Source organism: Colossoma macropomum, unplaced genomic scaffold, assembly GCF_904425465.1.
Source record: "Colossoma macropomum unplaced genomic scaffold, Colossoma_macropomum, whole genome shotgun sequence".
Lineage (NCBI taxonomy): Eukaryota > Metazoa > Chordata > Actinopteri > Characiformes > Serrasalmidae > Colossoma > Colossoma macropomum.
The window spans coordinates 5,117,396-5,142,015 of record NW_023494793.1 but is presented as its reverse complement, the minus strand read 5'-3'; the positions used below and the strand labels follow the sequence as shown (position 1 = coordinate 5,142,015).

General features: G+C 40.7%; 1 protein-coding gene across 1 annotated transcript in view; it reads right to left on the bottom strand.

Moving 5' to 3' along the window:
* Window positions 1–7,034: 7,034 nt before the first annotated feature.
* slc23a2 (solute carrier family 23 member 2) overlaps window positions 7,035–24,620 on the bottom strand; it is a 63,334-nt gene continuing 45,748 nt past the window's right edge. Inside the window, exons 6-15 of the mRNA XM_036578264.1 lie at window positions 21,518–21,606; window positions 19,588–19,655; window positions 17,831–18,012; window positions 16,942–17,062; window positions 13,043–13,199; window positions 11,190–11,337; window positions 10,625–10,730; window positions 8,987–9,254; window positions 8,603–8,698; window positions 7,035–7,762 (exon numbers count right to left, since the gene is read on the bottom strand). Of these exons, the coding sequence (XP_036434157.1) occupies window positions 7,503–7,762; window positions 8,603–8,698; window positions 8,987–9,254; window positions 10,625–10,730; window positions 11,190–11,337; window positions 13,043–13,199; window positions 16,942–17,062; window positions 17,831–18,012; window positions 19,588–19,655; window positions 21,518–21,606 (1,495 nt within the window). The 3' untranslated portion in view covers window positions 7,035–7,502. The remainder of the gene's footprint in view (window positions 7,763–8,602; window positions 8,699–8,986; window positions 9,255–10,624; window positions 10,731–11,189; window positions 11,338–13,042; window positions 13,200–16,941; window positions 17,063–17,830; window positions 18,013–19,587; window positions 19,656–21,517; window positions 21,607–24,620) is intronic.

Sequence of the window (24,620 nt, the reverse complement as noted above, 5' to 3'; positions counted from 1 at the left end):
CAATTCACTTTAGAAAAAAAAATTACATTAAAAAAAAAAAATCCCCACGGTATCTTTTGACTTGCATACAAACCGCAGTCATATGCATACCTTCCCCCCCCCCTATTATGCTCAATTGGGCAAATAAACATTGCATAAAAATGTACACATTTTCCCTGTAGAGGACACAAATTTACTTTCACTTATTTAAAACATATCTGACTGGGGCGCCTAAACTTACGCATACATCTATGTTGCTACTGAAAAAGTTGCATCTTTACAAACTGGTAAATGTTGTTTCTACTCTACTTCACTGAATGGAAATGTGTATATAAACTATGTTCATACAAATTACTTTATGCCGTGCAGACGAACATGCGTTACCATGGCAATCTCCGTGACGGACAGGTCGAGGAACGAATCGCACAGGAAGTGAGAGATTTTAATATGAAGGCCCGTTCGAGTCACATCCTGCATTCAATAACATTAAAATCAATGATTTAAGGTCAAAGAAAGGAAGCTGAAGTCCATGTAGAGTGGACACCGACACCATAGCACTGCGGGTGTAGAGTCAGGGTGAGAGGCCACGAGGGGCGAAGATACAGTGGACATCTGACACTCTGTGCACTGGATTTACACGACACAACGTGCCTGAACGACAGCATCTCTACATTAAACACGGGAAAAGGATTCCACAAGGTGTTTCACTGTGAAAGAGCATGACAAGTGCTGCGAATGTGTAGCCCCCCCACCCCACTACCCCCCACCCACCAAACGTTCCTCTGAAAGTCGACAACGGTCATAGCTTTGGGTTAAACAGGGCAGTAAATTGGACTGTAATGTATTGGGCTTGTCGTAAACAGTACAGTACGCTCTACTCTGCCTGCTCCGCTGAGTCAAGTATGGTCCATCAAGCCCCTAATACTGGCAACACTGCAGTGTTGTGCAAAAGTTTGTGCACCCCCAGTCTAATCGCATGTTTAACACAACACTGGCAAGAAACGCGCCTTCGCAAATTTAGATGTCCTGTTACTGTTCATTTGCTGCATTTAACAAAGAAGAAAACAAAGAAGAAAACAAAGATGTGTCAGTGTTTAGGCACCGGCCACATTTACACTTTGTTGCTTCCAGCAAATGAACAGAAATAGTGCAGCAAAATTTGCAGAAAATGTCATATATGTTATGTTTTATTACAGAAAACTGAGCAAATAAACCAACAATTTAGTTGTGTGTATATATATATACACATACATATATATATATATATACACACACACAGGGACAAAACCTTGTATCTCCATTTTTCCCATTTTTTGGACATATTTTGAGAAAGGCAGCTGCCCTTTATGTTGTGTCAACATTTCATGATGAACGGACAAACAGAAATGGTCCAAAATTACTTGGAAAACATTTCTCCATTTATTTCCATTAAAGGTTAAGAAAGTTATTCCTTGTCCTGTACAGTCAACCTTTGTGGAGATACAAGATTTTGTTCCAACAGCAGCGATACAAATGTAATTATTGGGATATTTTGAAATGTTTATAACATGCAGATCAAACTAAAAATTGAATAGACACAATATATGCAAAAGTCATGTGTGAAAGTTTGAACACCCCTGGTCAAACTGCATGAGTGTGAATAAGTGAACACATCCTCTACAGAGAACACACCTCTGCACACTTTAATACACAAACTGTTAATTTAACACTAAAAAATTATATATAAATAAATAATATTATATATATTATATATTATAAACTAATCTATGTATGTACATATGTATGTATGTATGTATATATATATATATATATATATATATATATATATATAAAATGCAGAGGCGACATTTTTATTTTTGTTATTAAAATGCATTCCAATTTTACCTATTAAAGTGTGCAAAGGTGTGTTCTTAGAGGATGTGTTCACTTATTCACACTCATGCAGTTTGACCAGGGGTGTTCAAACTTTCACACATGACTGTAATAAGCAACAAAACTGAATCACTATACCAAATACGTATGACGTTCCTGTTAATGATATTTTGTTCTGGTGTGTTAATATTGACATACATTAACATCTCATGCTTTGTGAGTGTAACTGTAGATCTGGATTGCTGTCTGTGAGCTACAGCCTCCTGACGTTGGCCCCACCCCCCACTCATCAGACCAAATTTACACCTCTGCTACCGTCCAGAAACAAACCTAATGTGTATGTATGCTCCCTGTATACACAATTAGATTATCAACAAAACGGGATCTGACCGAGGGTGCACAAACTTCTGCACAAGATGCAAAACCTGACCTGCTATGAAAACGTAAATCTTTATTAGGGTTGAAACTGAGATAAAGAAGTAGTGAAAGATCTGATCTACACAGTTTGACCCCTTTAACTCAAAGGTAATCATTCGAGACACGTTGGGTGTCTGAAGTTGCTGCGAGGCTAATGCAGCTAATAAGTAATGGAAGCTTAAATCCCACCAATTAGCATCGTTAAAACCACACGTCTAAATCTGCTAGATGTAAATCTGCATTGTAAGAAACTGTATAGCTTTAAACCTTAAAGTAACTGGGCTAACTTGTAACATTGAGTTTGCGGAACTTTAAATAATAAGTTAATAAACACGAAAACACAAATTATTCCTCCGTTAACTTTATTACAAGCTTAATGAACTTAAAATTAAAGTTAACCCAGTTACTTCAAGTTTAAAAGCTGCCTAATTTTTTTTTTTTTACAGTGTATGTCTTCTGTAAATCTGATTTTCCACCAAACCGGCCCTCTAAAACTGGAGGAAGAGGCAGGTTCTCCGTTCCTGGAATACATCACTGCGAAAGGGAGCGTCTCCCATTGCTTGGTTAAAAGCGAGCTGGTCCTTGCACGTGCATTTCCAGTGAAAACGCATCATTAAATCGGCCTCCTTCTGAGCCGGGAGCCTCAATTACAGCTTGTAAGGGTGACTTTGCATTTTTGAGGAAATTATATGGTCAATAAAACGAGCAAAGCGCAACGTTTCAGCATTGCAATGCGTGGAATGACCTCTTTGAAGAAGCACCAGTTATGCTGTAAATCTCCCAAATAAAAAGTAAAGCAGCACCAAACCCCCCAGTATACAGCCCACCCACTGCAGTTAGAGTCATCTCTTCTCTTCTCTCAGGCGGTACTGGAGTCGTCTCTATGCCTGCACGTCTGTAATCTTTGCAGATCTGACCATACGAGTACTAGCCTTAAATAAATAAATAGATATCATCATGTTCAGCTTTCTTTAGGTGCGTTAAAGGGGAACTCCAGCAATCCAGCTGTTTAACCTAATCTTGCTCCGCTCCACCTACAGCATGTGGTTTAGCACTTTGAAATGATTTTCCTGTCTGAAAACTATTCGACTTACAATAGATGCCGATGGGCAGCTGCTGAATTGTGTCAGTAAACATTTACGTGAAACACTTTCATGAGTTTTTCAGTCACAGACACTATTTTTTGTCCTTTCCGAGACGGGACCAGTTTTCCCGAGGGAAGAATTTGTTCCCAGTCTAGCGATGTGGGCGGAGCTTTCACAAGCAGACAGAAAAGCTCATTAAAAGTGATAGTAACCGGAATTGTTTCACCCCTTGGTTGCGCCAGTGTTGAACCTACAGCTTGATTCAGACCTTCTCTCACGTTTGTCTCACCCTAAGATCTAATATGCATTATATAGTCACACATTTCACGCCAAACTCAGCAACTGCCCATTGGCTTCTATTATACCCGAGCATCAAGTCAACACTTTCTCTGCTCTTTTCCAAGAACACGAACACGCAACAAAATAACTGTCTGTGGTCATCTCTCACCAACGACAGACGCATCAGATAGAGATTAGACTGAAAATTGCTGGACTATTCCTTTAACGGATGAGGGTATGTGAAGGGTCTTGTGTTCAGCCTGTAGCCATAAGATAATGACATATACTGAAAGCAGGCTGCAATATTGAATGAGTAAAACCTTAATATGTTGACTGTGCATTTCCAACCCTACACAAAAAGTCTGACCCTATAGGCCTGAAAAGCACTCTCTGTATAAACCTTGCAGAACTAATATTGAAGAAGTGAACAGCACAATTTAAAAAGTGAACAATGCAAAACTAACAGTGAAATAATCAACTAATAGTATCATAGTAATAGCATCACTGAAATGCAGCAGGTAAGAGGGACTGTACAATAAGAGTTAAAGCCCCGCCCCCTTTTTGAAGTCCTCCTCTAAAAGCCTAATACTCCAAACCGCCCTCACGGTGCGGCGTCTTAGGATTTCAGTCATAGTCTTACGTTCACTTGAACTGAACAGCAGTGAGGAAAAACTGGCACCTTTCATTTTATAAGAAGGAGATGTGGTGACAGATCAGGGACGAGAGAGAGAGAGAGACAGAGATGAAACCCCTCGTTTCTTCTGCTCTTTGTTAGTTTCTGGAGAGGCTGCCTGACTGCCCGTCCCCTCATCCTCCCATTCTCTGCAAACCATGCACTGACCACATGTCCGTGACTGGACTTAACGGACGTAACTGTCCAGCAGGGGTGTGAAAACGCTCTGAAAAGCCTCAGAACATGATTCAACTTCGGAATGTTAACTTCAAACAATTATAGTAATAAATAATATTACATTATTAGCATTTTCAATACTGTGCTCAGGCTATTTTCTCTCTTTTATTGTCAATTTTAGTGTAAGTCCAGTTTACAGTCGCGTGCAAAAGTTTGTGCACCCTTGCTCAAACAATGTTTTGCTGATTTAAAAAATAAAAATATAAAATACACGTTACAGCTCTACAGAGAAACCTTTCATTAGCTAAACATATTGGGGGAAAAATAAAACGTAACTGTGCCAAAAGCTATGACACTATGGTACTGTATGTTTTATTTTTTTTCCCTCCAATATGTTCCAAAAATATAAAGAAATAAAAACAGAAACTGTGCACTGAAGTTTGCAGAAGACTGTTATATGTAAAGTCTGTTCCCTGTAGAGGAAAGCAATGTAACGTCTAAGTCGACTGGGGGTGCACTAACTTTTGCACATGACCGTAAATGCGACTGGAGAAGCTATTTACACAAAAAAATAATAAAAATATTAAACAGAGCCGACTCCAGAGGGCATCCATCTAAGCGCTGGCTCCATCACTAGGAGCCTATTTCGATCCCTAGTGCTGCCACAGCCATCCGTAAGTCTGAGAGAGCGTAATTAGCCTCGTCTTTAGAATCGAATCACATTGAGTTGTGTTGAAATCGAATCATTTCCTAAAAAAAAAATCATAAATGAATCCTCATTTGCACCCCTTCTGTACCCCCCACTCCCCATCGGTGATCAGCCAATCACAGTCAGTTTATATTATCAAATAAATTCTAAACAAAACCAGATCTAAGTAATTAGATTAAAACTGGTTGCAAAGCTGGGTGGTCTGTGAGGCCTGTTAGTGGACTATGCTGGACTCTTAGAACACCTGAGCCACACCGTGAGGGTTTAAGGCGAAGGGACTTACTCAAAATCTAATCAAATGCAGATGTCAAAAGTGGGGGCTGGACAATGGAAACTGCTCAAGGCTTTACTGCCCACCACCATCTGTACAGTCTTATGTCCACTGAGGGTTAGAAGGCTCAAGATGCACCAGGCGGATGGAGGTCCTACCTGGTTAGTGTGCGTTTCTTGCATTAGCGATTAGTGCAAAAGAAACACCAAACGAACAAATCACAATCATTCTGCGGTACATAAACCTTCAAGCCACTTAGATTCGAGGGATGTCGGACACTAACATGCGTGTGCGTCTCTGCATGTTACGCGGGGGATGACGGCCACTGTGTTTGTATATGCATAAACAATCAGTTTGTATCGAAGCCTAATCGATACACTAGTCGATCAAACTATCCCCACTTATCTAAACTACAATTCCCACAATCCCTCGTGCATACTGAGCAGTGCAGGTTTGCGCAAAACAAAAGGGAACACTGATCTCTGAAGGATTCTGGCAAGAGTGCGAGTTAGTTTCCATCTCTCAGTCTCGGTCAGCCTGTCCATCCGCAGAGAAACAACACCAGCACAACCTGCTTCACACTGCCGTTACCATGGAAACATCTTAAGATCGGCCACCTGGCGGAATGCCTCTTAATGTCCCGTCAAAAACAGATTCTTCAGAGAAAAGCACTGCGCGGGTGTGTATGCATGTGTGTAAAACATTAAGTACCCAACCAGGTGCTTGGAAGGCAGCGTTGCGCTGGATCCGTTTCCTGCTTCCTGCCTTAACCCAATGGTTCTCACTCCCACTCTTGGACCCCATGCGGAGCACATTTTTTGTGTTCTTAGTGCCCTAACATGAATAAAAAGGTCGATAATTGCTAAACGTTAAACTTCACTACGGTTCAAACGTTTGGAATCAAACTTTTCAATAAAATAAAATCAGTTCCAGGTCTAAAAAGATTAACACACAAGTTTTATGCAACTGCATAGCTTTCAAAAGCAGAGGGGAACTCCGCCGATCTTTGAAAATATCTGCATAATAAATGGTTATGATGTAAACAAAGTCATTCAGAGTGGTTTGGTGTGAAACGCTCAGTTCTAGAGAAACTTACAGAACCAGAAATGTGCACAGTGGTGGTGATAGGAACCAGACGTCTGAGGACTGCTAATGCCTCAAAAAGCTCTGTCACAGAAAGTTAATACATTAAATGATTATAAACAATGCCATTGTTTAAAACATTGCTGTATGCAGGCTGTTGTGAGCCAAAATAATCTGCAAAGAAACTTATTTTTTTAAGATTTATCACTATTTTACCACCATCAACATCACACAAGAACTAAGACGTTTATGTTCACCAGTTTTTTTTTAAATTATATATACATATATATATATATATATATATATATATATATATATATATACATATATATCGCTGCTGTCAGAACAAAACCTTGTATCTCTATTTTTGTCCTTTTTCAGTTTTTGACATTTGAAAATACCTGTTGATCTTTATATTATGCGCAAGTTTCATGATGAAAAAAGTCTGTTTCCACTGACTTACATTAAAAGTGACCCTGGTAAGGGCAGGTTTCTCTACAATGAACCATTTCACCTCAAACTACTCTGAATGACTTTACATCTCAATGACTGAACTAAACAGAAATTTCAAAAAATTGGTGGAATTTCCCTTTAAGAAATTGCAGTAGTGTCCAGTTAAATAATGAACACAGAGCTGTGAGTGGTTCTAAAATGACTGGATGACTGAACAGAATAAAAACAGAATGCCTCATTCGTCAGACGTGATCACATCTTGAGGCAGACAATGTGACCAAAAATTAATAAATAGACAATAAAAGTATATTCAGTATATTCATTTAACAACACTTGAAAGTGTACGGTTTAACATATTAGAATCTAAGTTATTACTGTATTGTATTGTGATTCCAAACTTTTGAACAGTAGATGTAGGTGAAGTAGAGCAGCCAATGCACAAAAACACATGTATGAGGTCACCACAACTGGACTTTTATGACCACCGCTCTGACCCCTCCAGCTCTACACCCTGCTTTCCCCTGTCTCTAACTTGGAGGCCCCACCCTCCTCCCTCCTGCTGCCCCGTTCTTGACAGGCTCTGCCCAGCAGGCTGAACTGGTAGCCGGTGAAGGTGGGGCTGATCGGCAGGTGCTGGAAGATGCGGTGGCGCCGGAGGAAGTCCATGCCAAACGGGAGGTCATAGGATCGCATCCCCTCCAGCTCAGACGCACTGGGACCAGTCCCACGCTTCAGCTTACGGATTCCCCTCTCCTCTGGAGTGCCTATACATGCACACAAACACGTTTACCACACCACTGAAAGGTTTTGAGTTGCTCAATATAATAAATTTGATATACATACACTTTTAGAACGTAGATTAAATGGTTATGAAGTAGACACCAGAAGGTATTTCTACATATTTTGTTCAATATTTCAAGAATTCTAGAGAAACAAAAGGTATTAAATTATAAACGATATACTATAATTACCTATCTACAATCATTTTGTCAAGTTATCTGTCTCAAGTTTGGTAACCACTTTTTAAATATGAGGGATAATGAATATTATTGATTATTATAACTTAATTTCTCAGTCATTTCAGAATCATCTACAGCTCCATTCATCATTTTAAAGCTTCCTAGCTTCCTGGCAGTTATTTGAAAGCCATAAAGTTGCACTGCCCTAGCATATTTGACTCAGTTTACACATGTTCCAGCAACCAAACTGGTTTAATATTATTACAATCATCAGGCCTCATTCACCACATGTAAATATCTTCCTAAGTGCTTCTTAAATGTGTTCTTGATAAACGTCCTAAGAAAAAGTCGACGTCAGATTCATGACGTGTTCTTAAACCACAGAACTGTTCGCACCTCTGTGCTCTTGAGTGTGCGTAGATTCTGTTCTTACCTAACAACAAATCCCAAATAAGAAAACACTGGTGAATGTCAGAGTCTTCGTAAAAACTACATAAGTGGGTTTTCAGAAGAAATTTCCTCTTAAGAAGAAGAAGAAGAAGAAGAAGAAGTTGGTGAATGAGATCCAATGATTCTAAAACTCTGAACGATAGTCTGGATAGCATCACATCCTGTGAGGGGAATTCCCGTCCTGAATGCACTCACCGGGAATAGTGTTATCCAGAATAAATGCCACAGAACCTCCCACGAACATGGCTGTGGTCAGCAGGACGTTCAGCACCTGGTCAATCTCCACTATCCCTGCAATGGAGCGAGAGAGAGCCACCACACCATCACATACACAACACTCTTCTCAGATATGTTCACATCAGTGCAAATACTGCAGGCTGAATTTTTTAGGTGATTTGTAAATGTGGCCATGGTTGTGACATCACAGCCATGACGAATTCATAACAGGGGAGTGAAGCCTACTTTCTGAAACTATAACAATGTTTACAGTATTTACAAACTCTTGTTTTCCACAATGCTATCCAAAAAAAAATCATATGTTGTGAATGGCTGTGTGGGATTGTGTGCGTGTTTACCCACCAGTGACGAGCGGGTTTCCCCGGAGATAGCTGGGCAGGACCAGGCCGAAGAAAATGGAGAACCCGAGGACGAAAAGGTTGCGAGACGAGTTGAGGTCGACGAACTGCAGGTTGGACAAACCTACGGCCGTGATCATCCCGAAGAGCGTGCAGAACAGCGCCCCCAACACGGGGTCCGGGAGAGAGGCGAAGAGCGCACTGAACTTCCCCACAGTGCCCAACAGCAGCATCAGCACCGCACCGTACTGAATCACCCGCCTACTGCCCACCTGCGCAAATCACAGCAGACCACACCATCCAATCAGCCAATGAGGAAGAAGATTCAGTTATATTTCCAGTACCAGCTAAAAGTCTAATGGCTCCTGTTTAAAACCAGGACTTTCGTGATTATCGCTGCTCTAAAGGGCCCATTTTCTAAATATATACATGTTTGATATCTGTGGTTGCCTGTGCTGAATGTAGTTGTATGTATTAACAACAGTCATAATTCATTGTTACTTTTTTTTTTAGTTTTTGTTACTGACATATGTAAACGATCTCTGTTCTGATTGGCCGTCCTGTATTGCACAGTTCAGGCAAGAACACTAATTTCTGCACAAACAGGCGGAGCTAAACCGGTATAAGCTGAGTAGGAGAAGTAAATGCATCGTTTTTGTGACATAAATACAGTGAATTGAAATCAGAGTGATTCAGGCTTAGTTTCCACATGTGGACCATATAGAGTGGGAGTGAACGATACCTATGGAAACTTTAATGATGTTTACGTACTACATTAAACTCTTATTAAAAAAAAAAAAAAAGGAAATTTGAGAAAATTTCAGTTTTCCACAATGTAGGCCTTCAATAATTTAATACTGCATATTTTTACTGTTGTGACAAAATCTAATTTTGGAGCTTTGCTACAAACACATTTCAAAGGGGTAGGTGGTGTTTTGATATTGTGTATACAATCAAATAAAAAATACACAAAAATGTGTGCATGTATATATATATATATATATATATATATATATATATATATATATATATATATATATACACACACACACACACACACACACACACACACACACACACACACAGCTGTTGTCGGAAGAAAACCTTGTATCTCCAAAATGGTAACTTTACAGGAGAAGAAAAAAAAACATACATTACTTTTAATGTAAGTCAATGGAACCAGGTGTGTGTGTGTGTGTGTGTGTGTGTGTGTGTGTGTGTGTGTGTGTGTGTGTATATACACATTTCACATTACGCATTTATTGCTGATTTCTCTCTGGCTCCAAAGTTGGAAGCTCAGTGGCCACTCAGACACTATTAACTGTAGTGTCCACTGCTGTGACTGAAGTGCTTCCAGTGGGTCAGTGATGCATGTTCTGAACACAAGGTGGTGCTGCACCAACCCAACACTGTAATTACTGTCTAATTCGAGAGTGCAGTTCTGTGATTCACTGAATTAGAGGGTTATTGTATGTATTTTTAACTCCAGGACAGTTTGAGTCACAGTGGACAAAATAAGGAAAAAAGTATAATTTGATCTGGACGAGAGACGAGAACAAGTACGAGAGGAAGAATGTCCTGACGGCAGAGCTGTTCCAGTGAACGGAGAGACTGTAGAACTGGAGATCCAGGGCTGTTTTACCTTAGTGATACCCAGCACTCCGATGTTGGGACTGGAAGACGTGGAGCCGTTTCCTGTGCCGAACAAACCGTCCAGCACGCAGGAAAGACCCTCAACAAAAATCCCTCTGAGAGAGAGAGAGAGAGAGAGGGAGGAAGAAGAAGAAGAGAACAAAATAAGAGGAGGGAAGAGGAGAAAAGTTTAACAATGACTTGTTAAGCTCAAATTAGACCCTAAAGAATGAAATGCTCCATTTAAAAAGCTGTGTATTTTATTATATCCATATGAATGAACAAAATAAGCTTCATCAGAAAGTATTTATTACTTTAATTCATTTAAATAACATTATTTTCATTATGTGAACGCAAAATTCACATGACCCTATCATTTATACGGGCTGTCTGCCGGTGGTGCTGAAGGTATCGCTTTAACAGTCATTTAAGAGCTGTTTTTGAATGAGGGGGCTATAATAACTGTCATAGCAACATACAGTGCGCTGCAGATGGGTAGAAAGCTGTACAACATTAAGAAAGAAATTATGCTGAAATTAATTTCCACAATGCCTCTATTTTCTTGCTTTTTTTACCTGTTAATAGCGTGTACAGGAGGTGGGGGGGCAGCAGACAGACGTGCACAGGCGTAATAATCTCCAATAGACTCAATGATGCTGGCAACCACCGCGCTCATCATCCCTATCACCCCTGCTGCGGTTACCGTCGGCAACCCCCACTGAACTGCAAGAGAGAATACAGAATCAGTTTAGAGAACCACACTCATACTGCTGCTGTCCAGAGAGCTCTTACTTCACGTCATTATACAGTATGTAGCATAAACAGAAAGAAAATCGAAAGTTTTAAATCAATGTTTTCAATAATGTTAACTGTTTATATTATGTTTGCGAATTACATGTGGGTATAAAATGAATTTATTAAGATGATATGATGATATTTATATAATATAATATGCATATCTATATAATATTATATGCATAATGAGATGCTAATCCTATACAATTTTTCCAATATACCAGAAATTAAACACGTCCTGATCTGATCCAGTGGCACCGTATGGATGTCATGGATCACATATTGGTAACATATCAGTCTAGTCCAGCGGTCGGCAACTCAAATGTTAAGAAGAGCCCTTTTGTCCTTTCCACAAAAAGCAAACCACCTTGGCAGCCACACTTTATGTCCATTTTACCATCTTGGCTGTAAATCTGTGAAAACACAGACTTATTTTGCTCCGCTTTAAGCTTTAGCTCCACTATAGCTGCTTTTCTCGCATCTCCGGCAGGAAACTTTTCTGCAAAAGTGGAATAGTTTCTTGTAAAATGTCTCTCATCCTTTGACTTTTTACCGCTGAAGTCAGCTTCTCACTGCAACTCCTTGTTCAAATTTTTCCGTTCCACCTTAAATTGTGCCTTAGGTGCCAGAATGTAACTGTTCCACCATTTAAGGTGGAACGGGAAAATTTGAACAAGAAGGTGGTGAATGAGAATCTGACTTAGCGACTTTTTAGGGTTTGACAGTTTCTCGTTGCAGATTAAATGCATTAGAATAAGTCCATTCAAGCTTCATTTTACTGCAAAAGAGGATTATTTTATTTTTACCTAAAAATCTAAGGTAAAAAAACACAAAAAGGTAAAAATTATAAAAAAATGCAAAAATCTAGAGTCACAACAGGGCAGCACCGTTGCCGACCCCTGGTCTAAATTGACGTTATGCACATAAGAAAAGAGGCCGTTTTAATTAGCATTTGCTAATAAATTATAGTTGCTGTCAGAACAAAACCCTGTATCCATTTTTTGGTCACTTATAATACATTTTACTCAATTTGAAAAACTGCCAAAAAACTGGATTTGGAATAAAAGATCTTTAAAAAACATTTGCTAGTTTATAATATTTAAATCTATATTATCACTGCGTAAGTTAATATTGTGGCAGCACGGTGGCGCAGTGGGTAGCGCTGTCGCCTCACAGCAAGAATGGCCTGGGTTCAATTCCCGGCTGGGTGACCAGGGTCATGTCTGTGTGGAGTTTGCCTGTTCTCCCCGTGTCTGCGTGGGTTTCCTCCGGGTACTCTGGTTTCCTCCCACAGTCCAAAGACATGCAGTCAGGCTGATTGGACGTGCTAAATTGCCCCTGGGTGTGAGTGAGTGTGTGAATGTGTATGTCTGTCTGTCTGCCCTGCGATGGACTGGCGACCTGTCCAGGGTGTATCCTGCCTTCCGCCCAATGACAGCTGGGATAGGCTCCAGCACCCCACCGTGACCCAGAAGGATAAGCGGTTTAGAGGATGGATGGATGGAAGTTAATATTGTATTTAAAATTCCAAACACTGTTAGTTTCGCTTGAACCACAGCCTATATACACTGTACACAGGCCTATAGACTTGTTAAATGCCTTTCACATCTGAAAAAACGTCACAGACACTCACAGGGGTAGGGTACTTTAAACCAGGGGGCAGCTGCCAGGATACCCTGCCGGGCATCTGTCCGAGCGTAGAAGCCATACTTTCCCCTTTCAGGAGGGAACACATCCGTCACAGTGAAGATAAAGCACAGAAACCAGGAAACGAGTATCGCCATGATGATCTACAGAGAGACCGAGACAGAGAGAGAGAGAGAACAAGGAACATCACTGTTTTGGTTAATCACCGGTTGCAGTAACCCTGTTCTGGGTGTGGTCCATCCATATCCATAATACACAGTGGCACAACACATAATTGCCTTACAAAGCCAGACATGTTACCCACAATCCCTGGCTTGGTCTCTAGGCAGTGTAGCCCACAGGCCTCCGTGACTCAGGCCTGAATGAATCAGCATATTCTCAGCTCTCAGACACCCACCATTGTCCTCGCCATCTACTCCCAGGTTAAACCGCGGCAGGCGGCGGGAAATCTCCCCGCCTGGCATGGTCGGGCACGCTGAGTTCATTAATGAGCCCATCAGCTGTAATCCAGACTCGTCTATAGAGGCTCCCTGGCACAGGTGCCAAGCCCTCATCAAACACACTGCCGACTGCCAACTGGTGCCACCAGACTGTTAATGATCATCATAATCCTCTATCAGAACCCACTCCTGCAGCGCCAAGAGGGTTTAACCCTTTATACTCGCCCAACACTCCTCAGATAAACTCATTCATACTGTAAATCTTATTTTTAAGGTCTCTAGATGGGAAATTCCGCATAAGCTGCAGCTGGTTCCATATAGTCATAAGCAAAATTACGTTTTGTTGATTTTATAAGAGAAAAAAGTAAACATTCTCCATATATATGGAGTTTGCTCGCTCTCCCCGTGTCTGCGTGGGTTTCCTCCGGGTACTCCGGTTTCCTCCCACAGTCCAAAAATATGCAGTCAGGCTGATTGGACATGCTAAATTGCCCCTATGTGTGAGTGTGTGTGTGTGAATGTGTATGTCTGTCTGTCTGCCCTGCGATGGACTGGCAACCTGTCCAGGGTGTATCCTGCCTTCTGCCCAATGACAGCTGGGATAGGCTCCATGGTTCCATTGACTTACATTAAAAGTAAAGTAGGTTTTTTTCTTCTCCTTTAAAGTTACCATTTTGGAGATAACAAGGTTTTATTCCGATATAATGTGCCATAACTTTTGCACAGGCCTCATCCTATGTTTTACTTCTTCCCTAAAAATGTTTATTTCAGTAAATAAACAGTAACTGTGCATTAAAAGGTGCAGAAGTTTGTTCTCTGTATGTTTTAACTTATTTTCACTTAGAAAATCAACAAAACGTGATTTGACCAGGGGTGCACAAATTTTTGAAAATGCCTGTATGTGCCCTGCAGAGTCGAACGCCAGTGTGGGAGCCCTTGGTCAAATGTTCCGTTGACTTTTGTTTCTCACTGCAGCTATGAGGCTGATGTGGACCACAATCCCCTGTTATACTATTATCTATAAACATAACAAAAGTACATCAGCACAGCTAAAACAGTAGCGGTAGCCATCTTGAAGCTAGAACGTCTGCACTTTAGTCCATTTCTACAGATTAGAAAGCCAGTAATGAAGGAAACTTCAGACACCAACATACAGTGGCTGGTCATTTACGTTTACAGTTAAGAGTGTGTGTGTAAAAACTGTGTTAATCAGATTTATTTTTGCAAAACTCTTGCTTTCAGTTGTATCCTACATAGGGCTGCATGACAAACTGTACTTTTTAATCAAATTACATTACATGTGTGCAGCAGGAGAGTGAAATAATGAAACGCGTGAGGAACCATCTCTAATATTAGAGCAGTGGGAAGCTGGTCTTAGCCTGGAACTAAAACTCTGCTCTCCAGAGTGCAGAGAGAGTGATTTAACCACTTTCCTACAGAGATAATTACATAACTGTCTATATAACTACCAGCTAAGTAAACTGCAATAATCCTTTAAACACGCTGATTATCTTCCTCAGTGTTGTGTGTCAAGTGTATGAATCAGTATCACTATTAGGAGCTTTTTACTGACTGTAGGCCTGTCCTGGAAAAGCTGTTCAGGGAATGCTGACCGCTTTTCTAACAGCCTTAAAGTATGCAAAATGTATTTATTATTGTGTTGTGAACAGTTTTTCATTCTTTTGTTTTTCATTTTGCACTACAGTGATTGGTTATGTGCTCCTTTAAAAGGCCAGGGCCCACCGACGGGTCCGAAGGTGTATTACACACTTCTGTAACCTAAGAATAGCTCAACCACTTTGCACTGAAGTCCCTGTAGTTCTGAATAATAAGCCTTAAGCTGGGCCCATACTACCAGATTTTAAGCCCGATTTTAAGCCCGATTTGCCCCTTGTGACAAATTTTCACAATCTGAAGCGATTTTCTAGGTGAGGAGCTCGATCGGAAGCGACTGACGGCATGGATGATCTGTTAGTGGGTGAATCTTTAGCCCTCCGATCGAGCTCTGAAGTGATCGGAGACCCTCCGATATTATCAAACGTTTGATATTTACGACATTCACGAGTGCTGTAGTGTGAGAAAGTCAGAGATGCACTGAGTGAGTTATTCAAACAGCCAATCAGAGAGCTGGATCAGCGGAAAAACAGGTGAAGAGACGCGCATGAACACTGCCTGAACAGCCGAGTGGAGACAGAGGAGCTGCGTGTAGAACACAGGCAGATAAGAGACGATATCGCGTTTATAATGTTGGGTCCAGACGTCAGGTCACTCTCTACAATTCAAATCAGCTCAGCTGCCAGTTTTTTAGTGAAATATTTCTCCAGCTCCCACAATAATATCAGTGCTTCTAAACTCCATTTTAATCCCCAGTTTGTGCTTTCGCTGCACATAAAAGCACAAACAGGTCCAGTAAGTTTAATATTATTGGGTCGTGTGATCCGAGGAGATCTGGGAGTTTGAGTTCTTATTCGTAGCCCAAACTCATTATGTGTGTTATTCTCTCTCTTTGCCCTGTGGTCTAATGTGAGCTCCCACGCAACGAAAATAAAATAAATTCGGTAAGAAACTGGCGTTAAGTTTGTGACGCTGTCCGTTTTTAATAATCGGTACAGATTTTAAAAGTCATGTAGTGAACGCCCAGCCTTAATGCATAATAAGCCTGGGATTTTAAGGGGTTCAAGAAAGCTTCGGTTTAATTACGCAGTTGCACAACCAGTCTGACATTATTTTAAATCACAATTTAGCGGTTCTCATATCATCACAGTATCCAAAACGTTTGGATTCCATGACAATCATGCAGCTCTATTCTTATACTCTTCATATTACCACATATAATTTTACATTACTGCTTCTCCCACAGTGAAACTCAACCTAAAATCTAAACTGACAAAACTGATATTTTTTTACATTGCTGGTTCACATTCCTGGTCATTTTGAGCACAATTCATCATAACATGCCCCACTTCTTCTTGTTTCCAAGAAAATTCCACGTATGTAATTTAATTCTATGTAATTCTATGTAAATTCTATGTAAATTCTGTCAGTGTAATGACTTTTGCTCCTAAAATGTCTTTGCATCTTTGATTATGTCACCATGTATCAGCAGGCAGAGAAGAATACTATTAATATGGACAATAATATCATGCAGCACCTTCTTCTCACTTCACCTCCATCTACCATTACGGGAAAACGCTCAGCTAGATTAGAGACCCTCCCTGATGCCTCCATGACACAGGTCACTCTACGGACATAATTTCCAAATTTAATTTTTCTTAAATTTAATTCACTTTAATAAAAATGTCATAAGTACCCATCCTCTATCATCCTCCTTCATCCTCCTCATAAGCTCTCAGCTCAGCTTATGACCGTGAGAAAAAGAACGCACTGTGCGTGTTTGTGTGTGTGTGTGTGTGTGTGCGTGTGTGTGGATGGCAGACAAACTCACAGGAAACATCTTGAAAAGCTGCAGGCGGTAGGAGGTCCAGCCTTTCTTGGCTTTGTAGATGGGGAACGGCAGCTGTACGTTACGAGCGTACTGAGAAAACAGCAGCACCAGAAAGATCGTCCTGCAGAGAACATACGACAGAATGTGAGACACATACAGCTCCAGTTTGTTCCAGACCTACTTTTCCACGTCTTTCCTTCAATTCATGAGGCATCAGTTCATTTTTAAGGGCTCATATTAGACAATTTTCTTGTTAAATAAATATTATTTTATTTTTCACCGTGAGGTCCACTTATAACTTGTGTGCTTTTATGTAAATAATTTTTACATAACAATTTTCCAACTTTTTTTTTTTAATGCCTCAGAATTAAACAGGCTGTTACTGTGCCTTTAAGACTGATATACGCAAACGAGCTCTGTTCCGATTGGCCGCCCTGTACTTTGCCTAATTCATAAAGTAGTCTGACCTGAAACACTCTTTGTAGAGCTGAACTGCTGAAGGCCGAATATGTAAATGTAATGGTTTTGTGTGACATCACAAAAACCGTGAATTAAAGAGGCCGTTTTTGCATCTTAGTTTGCATATTTGGACTGTGTGGACTGAAGGGTGAACAGCATGTTTTGAAACTTTAACAATATTTTCATGCTGAATCAAACTCTTTTTACTTCAAGACAAACCTGAGGAAAATTCAGTTTTCCATATGGACCCTTTAAATTTCTTATCAGTTTATGGCACATTTAATGTTTTTCCCCCAATATGTTTCAGTGTGTCCTCTGTAGAAGATGTGTTCACATATCTCCACTCAGAAAATCAACAGAATACGTAATCTGACCGGGTGCTACAAACGTGCACACTTGCGTGCATCTGTAGTGTAATCCTGGTACTCACAGCATAGCGATGCCCCAGTGCTTTCCCGCCCGCTCTCCTGCGGCCTGGAAGCCGGAGAGGCCGATGAGAGCCACAGTCGGGGTGATAGTGAGGGGCCCGATATACTTCAGCAGAACACCCGGCAGACCCAGAGCCCCTATACACACCTCCACCAGAGAGGACACGATTATAGCCCCCTGAATCTACAGAGAGAGAGAGAGAGAGAGAGAGAGAGAGAGGGAGACGTGTAATCTATGAGGTTGCACGACTGCAGGCGTATAAAAAGTCAGCAGAGGTAAAGATTTACATTTCTAGGCCAACAAGAAAGGTGTAAAAAATTCCCTTAGACAGAGTGGAGGAGTGACAGATGAGCTGGAGGCTGAATGGAAGGAGGGGGAAAGAAAGAGAGAGAATACAAGAGAGACACTGAGACTTTGACTTTTCACCCCCTTTTATTGAAGCATTATTAATTAAAGGTTTTACATCCTACAGTAAAGAGCTAATAGTTATATTAATAATAATGAGGAGCCCCAAAGAAAAATCACCCATTCACAAAGATTCACCAGTGAAATGATATCACACCCAGATCACTGACAGATACAACACTTTCACCAGCTCACCACTTTCTCTCAAAACAGGAAAAGTTATGAGTGCAAAAAAAAGACATTCAACTCTAATGCGCGATTCCACTAGAGAGAGAGAGAGAGAGAAGAGAGAGAGAGAGAGAGAGAGAGGAGAGAGAGAAAGAATGAGAGAAAGAAAACGAGAAAGAGAGAGATAGAAAGAGAATGAGAGAAAGAGAGAGAGAAAGACAGATAGAGAAAGTGAGAAACAGAATGAGAGAAAGAACGGGAGAAAAAGAGAGAGAAACAGAGAATGAGAGAGAGAAAAGAAAAAGAATGAAGAATGAGAGAGAGAAAGAACGAGAAAGAGAAAGAGAATGAGAGAAACAAAGAGAATGAGAGAGAGAAAAGAAAAAGAATGAAGAATGAGAGAGAGAAAGAACGAGAAAGCGAGAAAGAGAATGGGAGAAAGAATGAGAAAGAGAGAGAGAGAGAGAGAGACAAAGAGAGAGAGACAGAGAGAGAGACAAAGAGAGAGAGACAGAGAGACAGAGAGAGAGAGACGTGTAATCTCATCTGGACTGTTTATACAAACACACTGAATCCAGTTGCACAACTGCTTATGAAAGCCTGGCGGCGCAGCAGAGAGGTGAAATGAAAAGGACGCTGCAAAAGGCCTCATAAGACATTCTTATAAAACACGTTTGGTAATGAATGATGATCACTAGGCTCTACTGAGCAAACGCTAAACTGAGCAGACTAAACAGAGAAAACTGGGTAAACACAACATAAAGAAGGAAATAAATACGTTCATTTCACGATGATCATTCAGCTCCTGCATTAAATGGTCAGTATCCCACAATAATTCCTTGCATTTTAACATTTGTGTGCTGTTCTGTATCAAAACCAGTTTACATCACCATTTTCCAACCTCATTTCTCAAGACTGATATATGTAAATGTCCTCTGGTTCTGATTGGCTGCCCTGTTCAGCAAGCAGTCCTGTCATCATTCAAAACAAACTGTTTATGCTCATTATTTTCCATATATGGGTCTATATGAGCCCCTACGAGGTTTTAATTGTAATATTTCTAGCCATATTAGTGCTTTTTGGTGCAGCAGCAAACCCCAAAACACTGCCTTCTGTTTCTGTTCTCACCCTCTCTATATACAGTTCTCTGTATAAACCCCCAAATGTGAAAGTCATGTGACTCACCTCTCGTATCCTGGGGTACCAGATGTGTTCTGTGTGCAGGAGCTCAGTGCTGTTCACAACTGGAACATCTGCAGATACAGACACGAGAATGAAACACAATCACAGCCAGGGACTATACTGCGTGCATGTGTGTGTGCAGGCCAGACGTTTGGAAGCACTAACGTTAGAGGTGGGCAATATGGCAAAAATATCATAACCACGATACTTCAAGACATTTTCACGATACGCATCACGATATTTCGTTTTCTGAGATTTAATATGTTGGAACAGACAAAATAGAACCTGTAGTGCCTCATATATAAAATACTATCACGTAAAATCAACAAAATAAAATAAAACTATGACTACAATTGTTTTATTCACTGTTTTACAAACTGTGCTGCACTAAATCCAATTAAACAGGCCTAATCAGACTCACTTGTTAATAAAACACATACTTAGTCATTGTTCTTTAAACACCGACAGTATCCATGATACACTAAGAAGAACTTATTGTGGCATAATTTATTACATAATTAATAAATATTGTTATATTGCTAATGTAGCAAAAAAATAAACATGAAAGCAGTGCACAGAGATTGAGACGGACACTGGTAAAAATAATAAAATAACAGACTTTGAGAATAAAGTCGTAAAATTTGGAGAATAAAATAATAAAGTGGAGGATAAAGTGGGCTAATTGTAGGGGGGCTGCCGTAATGCACTGGGGCCTCGGTTGCTGTACTGGCGAGGACAAAGACGCAGAGTGCGCCAGAGTTCCGCTCCTTCAGGATCGATCATTTTTATTATCGTTCTCAAGGTCTCCTGCGAAACTTCATGCCCTGTTCGAACGGCACGGAGAGGTAACCACTGATAGCCGTGGAGACGACCCTGCCTGCAATTCTCCTTCAACAACAGAGACAGCTTCCTCCGAGTCCGTCTGCCTCTTCATTCTAAAGTAACACAGTTTCCTGTTTCTTATACTATAACAATCTAGTGCTGGTGTGCAGGAGAGACAGGGAGACTGAGTACGTCTTTATGGGTGAATCGATATGAACGTCAAACTCTACCAACTCCTCAACGCCCCTCATTTAACACGAGGAGGTGCTGCCGTCCCTTTGCAAACCCTTTGGCCACAATACTGCGACCTTTTCTGGTATTAATACCACTTTGATGTTGTAATTCTACGCCTTTTTTCTCAAAATATTACAACTTTTTATCCAAATATTACAACTTTTACTCGAAATATCATACAGTACAACTTTTTATCTCTAAATAATTACGATTTTATTCTCGAAGTCTAATATTTTCCTTTTTTTAACAGTGGCCCTAAAATGCTGCTGTACAAAGATAGTAAATATTAATATGTTAATTAATAGAGGATAAAAAGGTTTGACTGTAGCAACACAGTCTTAAACCAAAACAGCCTGCTTAACTGTAAGGGATCAGGAGAGGTTGGATTCCGATCATGTAGAAATGATTTATGATTGTTTTTGTACATGTAACCACATACACGTCATACATGGACCTCAAGGGAAAAAGAGTAGGATATTGATATGGGTTAGGGGTGGGCGATATGGCTAAATGTCCGATCAGGATAGGAAGTTTTTTATGACACACGATACGTCATGACATTAATTTTTTCTGACATTAAGCTAGAACAGACAAAGGAAGCCTATGTTTTAAAAACTACCAAACTATGAAAAAGTAACAATTTATATTCAACATTTTAACACTTCTTAAAGAAGTCAGCATCTTTTCAATCAAACATGGAGTGAGGATGTGCTCAGAAAAGCAAACTGTGATATACTGTGATGTAATTTATCACGATAAAGATAAATATTGTCGTACTGCCCAGCTCTAATACGGGCCGTGTAAAATCCAAGCCCAGATAAATCCAAACGTAAAGCATTAAAGAACTTGGCCTGCAGCGTCTGTCAGGAAGTCTCACCTGTTGCATTACACTTCCATTTCTCCAGGGAGAGGATGGCTCTGGCTGGTGCGAGGAATGCGAAAGCACTGGCCTGGAACAGCGGAAGTCTGGAAAGACAAAACACGCAGACACACCCATTAATCTACTGGCACAAGGACATCAAGTACATCAACACTCGCATCCTCACGGACAAGCAAACACGCTTCGCTATCAACAACGGCGAGAACACGCAAAGACAACAAACAGAGAAAGACGTAACGATCAGAATCTCGACACGAGCAGAATCCTTCATCGGCTCCAATTCAAGTTTCAGCTCCACTCAATTGCATCCTGCAGTACCACAAACTGACCAGTAGATGATCCACATGCAACAGAGAAGTGCAGCCAGTGAGGGAGTGAAACTGCTGGAGACAGATGTGGCCTAAAAACGAGAACTTCTACATCCTCTTTTCTAGAACTGTCACTATCCCACAGAAAATGAGTTTAGATGGAGGGCCTGTAATCACAAAACTCACATCCCTTTTACAGTAATGACAGATTTTATGCAAGGATATATTAAAAATATCACCAGCACATGGTGCCCCCGGCCCCAAACCGGACGGAGGGAAGGGTTCAGCAGAACCTCCTAAGATAGAGAACTTAAAGAATTTTATTTTGCTCCCTTTACTTCTGTTAGATTTCCTGCTTTCATATTAAATAATAACAAGATAAAATCAGGTAAATACGGCTGTGACAGTTTCACAGCATCTGCCTGTCGACCTGCCTATTATTTCGTATTTTGAAAAGAAAATTCAGGAAAACGCAGGACAGTTTTTTTCAAAACAGTAAGGCAGCAGCTGAAAATGCAGGAGCAGGTAAGATGAGCATCACAGCAGCTGAATGCAGCCAGCAACACCGGATTTAGCTGCAACGCTCATAGCTTGCAGATGGTGCTGATAAGCCTGACTGATATCTCCAACTTTGATACTGATAAAACCGCTGATCATCAGCCAAAACATAATGTGCTGATAAGTAGCGCCTTTTTGGTCGCAGCATCACCGGGAATCAAGCCCACGATCTCCGCATTATCAATCGAAACCAACAACGCAAGGGAGTGACAACAAAACCACAAGGGCACTTTGTGCTGCAATGAGACGTCCAGCTTTCTTTCAGCACAAACACTGAGATTAAAGCCGTCTTCTGTCAAAACAGTTAAGAGCTGTGCGACCCTTCCTCTAAATTTCATTCTATAAGGATATTAACCGAAATGAGACCATTAACGAAGAAAATTCCTAGACTGCTGGACGTTTCAGGTAGTAATACCAGTGTTTTTTGTTTTATATAAATGTAAGGTGTAGCTAAAATATCCCAACCTATAAAAACACCCTCACATTTTGTAGATGTGTAGAGCTATTATCTTACAGATCCATAGCAAAGGTGGGCAACAGCAATATATTCTATCATTATCATGATAAATTATGTCACAACATGGACATCAAGAACACTGACTGACTAGGTTTAATTATAAAGTGACCATAATTAGGCCTGTTTAATAGGATTTAGTGCAGTGCTGTTTGCAACACATGAATAAAATCACTGTAGTTGTAGGTTTATTATTATTATTATTATTATTTTTATTATTATAATTATTATACTCTAGCATTTTGATACGACACTACAGGTTCTATTCAGTCCATTCCGACATATTAAATCTCAGAAAACCTAAATATTGTGAAGCATATTGTGTATCATGAAAATGTCTTGAAGTATTGTGATAATGTTTTGCCATATTGCCCGTAGATTGTTTCTGTTTTGACGCGTAAAGCCAATTTCATAACAGATGCAACATGGCACGGGTGGTCCGGACCACTCTGTGACATATTTCACACTGGACGCGACTGTCTGACGCCAAGGCAAAGCGGTTTCTGTTGATATTTCATGTAATATGAATGTCTTTATTGTCTGTTTATTGCTTAAATAAACTTTATATAGATGACAAAGAGATGAGCGATAAAAACCTGACTTGCTGCCGCGACTGTTAGCGTTCTCACTCTGTGATGCAGCTAAACAAAGAGAGGAGATAGATGCGGGTTCACAACATCAACCGTGTCAAAAGGGTTAAAACTACATTAGTTGATCTGTTTATTAGCCTAGACTGTATATTACAGCATAAATACTGCATTTCTTTACAGTTTCTGCCAGCGCGCATCAGAAATGACTCGAAGCACATTTCTGCACTTCATGCGCACATTGGCGACTCATGATGGACGCAGCTGCAAAAGGCTACCTTGCTATAGCAGAGTATTGTGTGTGGTGAGACGCAGAATGTGGTACGATTTACCACGTCTTTTGTGAAATGGGCGTTAGACAGCTGTGTCTCTTGAGAACCCGAGGTGAATCACCACCTGTTTAACTATATGACAGCAGGGTTCCCGATTGGCGCAACCGTCTCAGCGTTGGCCCCATCACCAAGAGATGGTGAGTTCGATCCCTGGTGACGCTACAGCCGTCCGTAGCCGGGAGTCCAAGAGAGCACAATTGGCCTCGCTCTCTCTGGGTGGGTAGGATGGCCCTGCCTCTCCTCCAAACACTCAGTGCAATGCCAGTCAGCACAGGCGTCTGTTAGCTGACTTAACAGATCTGGCGGTTGGCGCTTTCCTCTGAGTGCGATCGGCTGTCCAGTGACAGTTAGTGGCTCTTCACAGGTCTTGGAGGAAGCCTGTGCTAGTCTTCACCCTCGTAGTGCTGGTGGTATCACGTGACTGGGGGAGTCCTAACTAGTGGCTGGAATTGGAAAATAGAGAAACTTGGGGGGAAAATCTGGAAAATGTGAACACAAAACAAGACAAAGTCAAATTCCTGCCAGAAAATAAAAGCTAATTAAAGCCCACTGCTTGCAGTTGTGGGGCTGCCAAGGACCGAGCCCAGTAATTACCATTCTGATGTGAATGCAACAGGACACAGCAGGACCTACGTGCTAGTTAGCAGTGCTATCTCGAAATTTACAAAAAGATGTTCTGTTCATCCACGTGAAAGTGCCAAAAACAACGTTTTTAAACAACCTTCAACTTTGACAATGTTTTCAAAAACGTTTTTTAGTGACCAGAAATGCCTTTTCCCTGCGGATGTCATGGCAAAATAA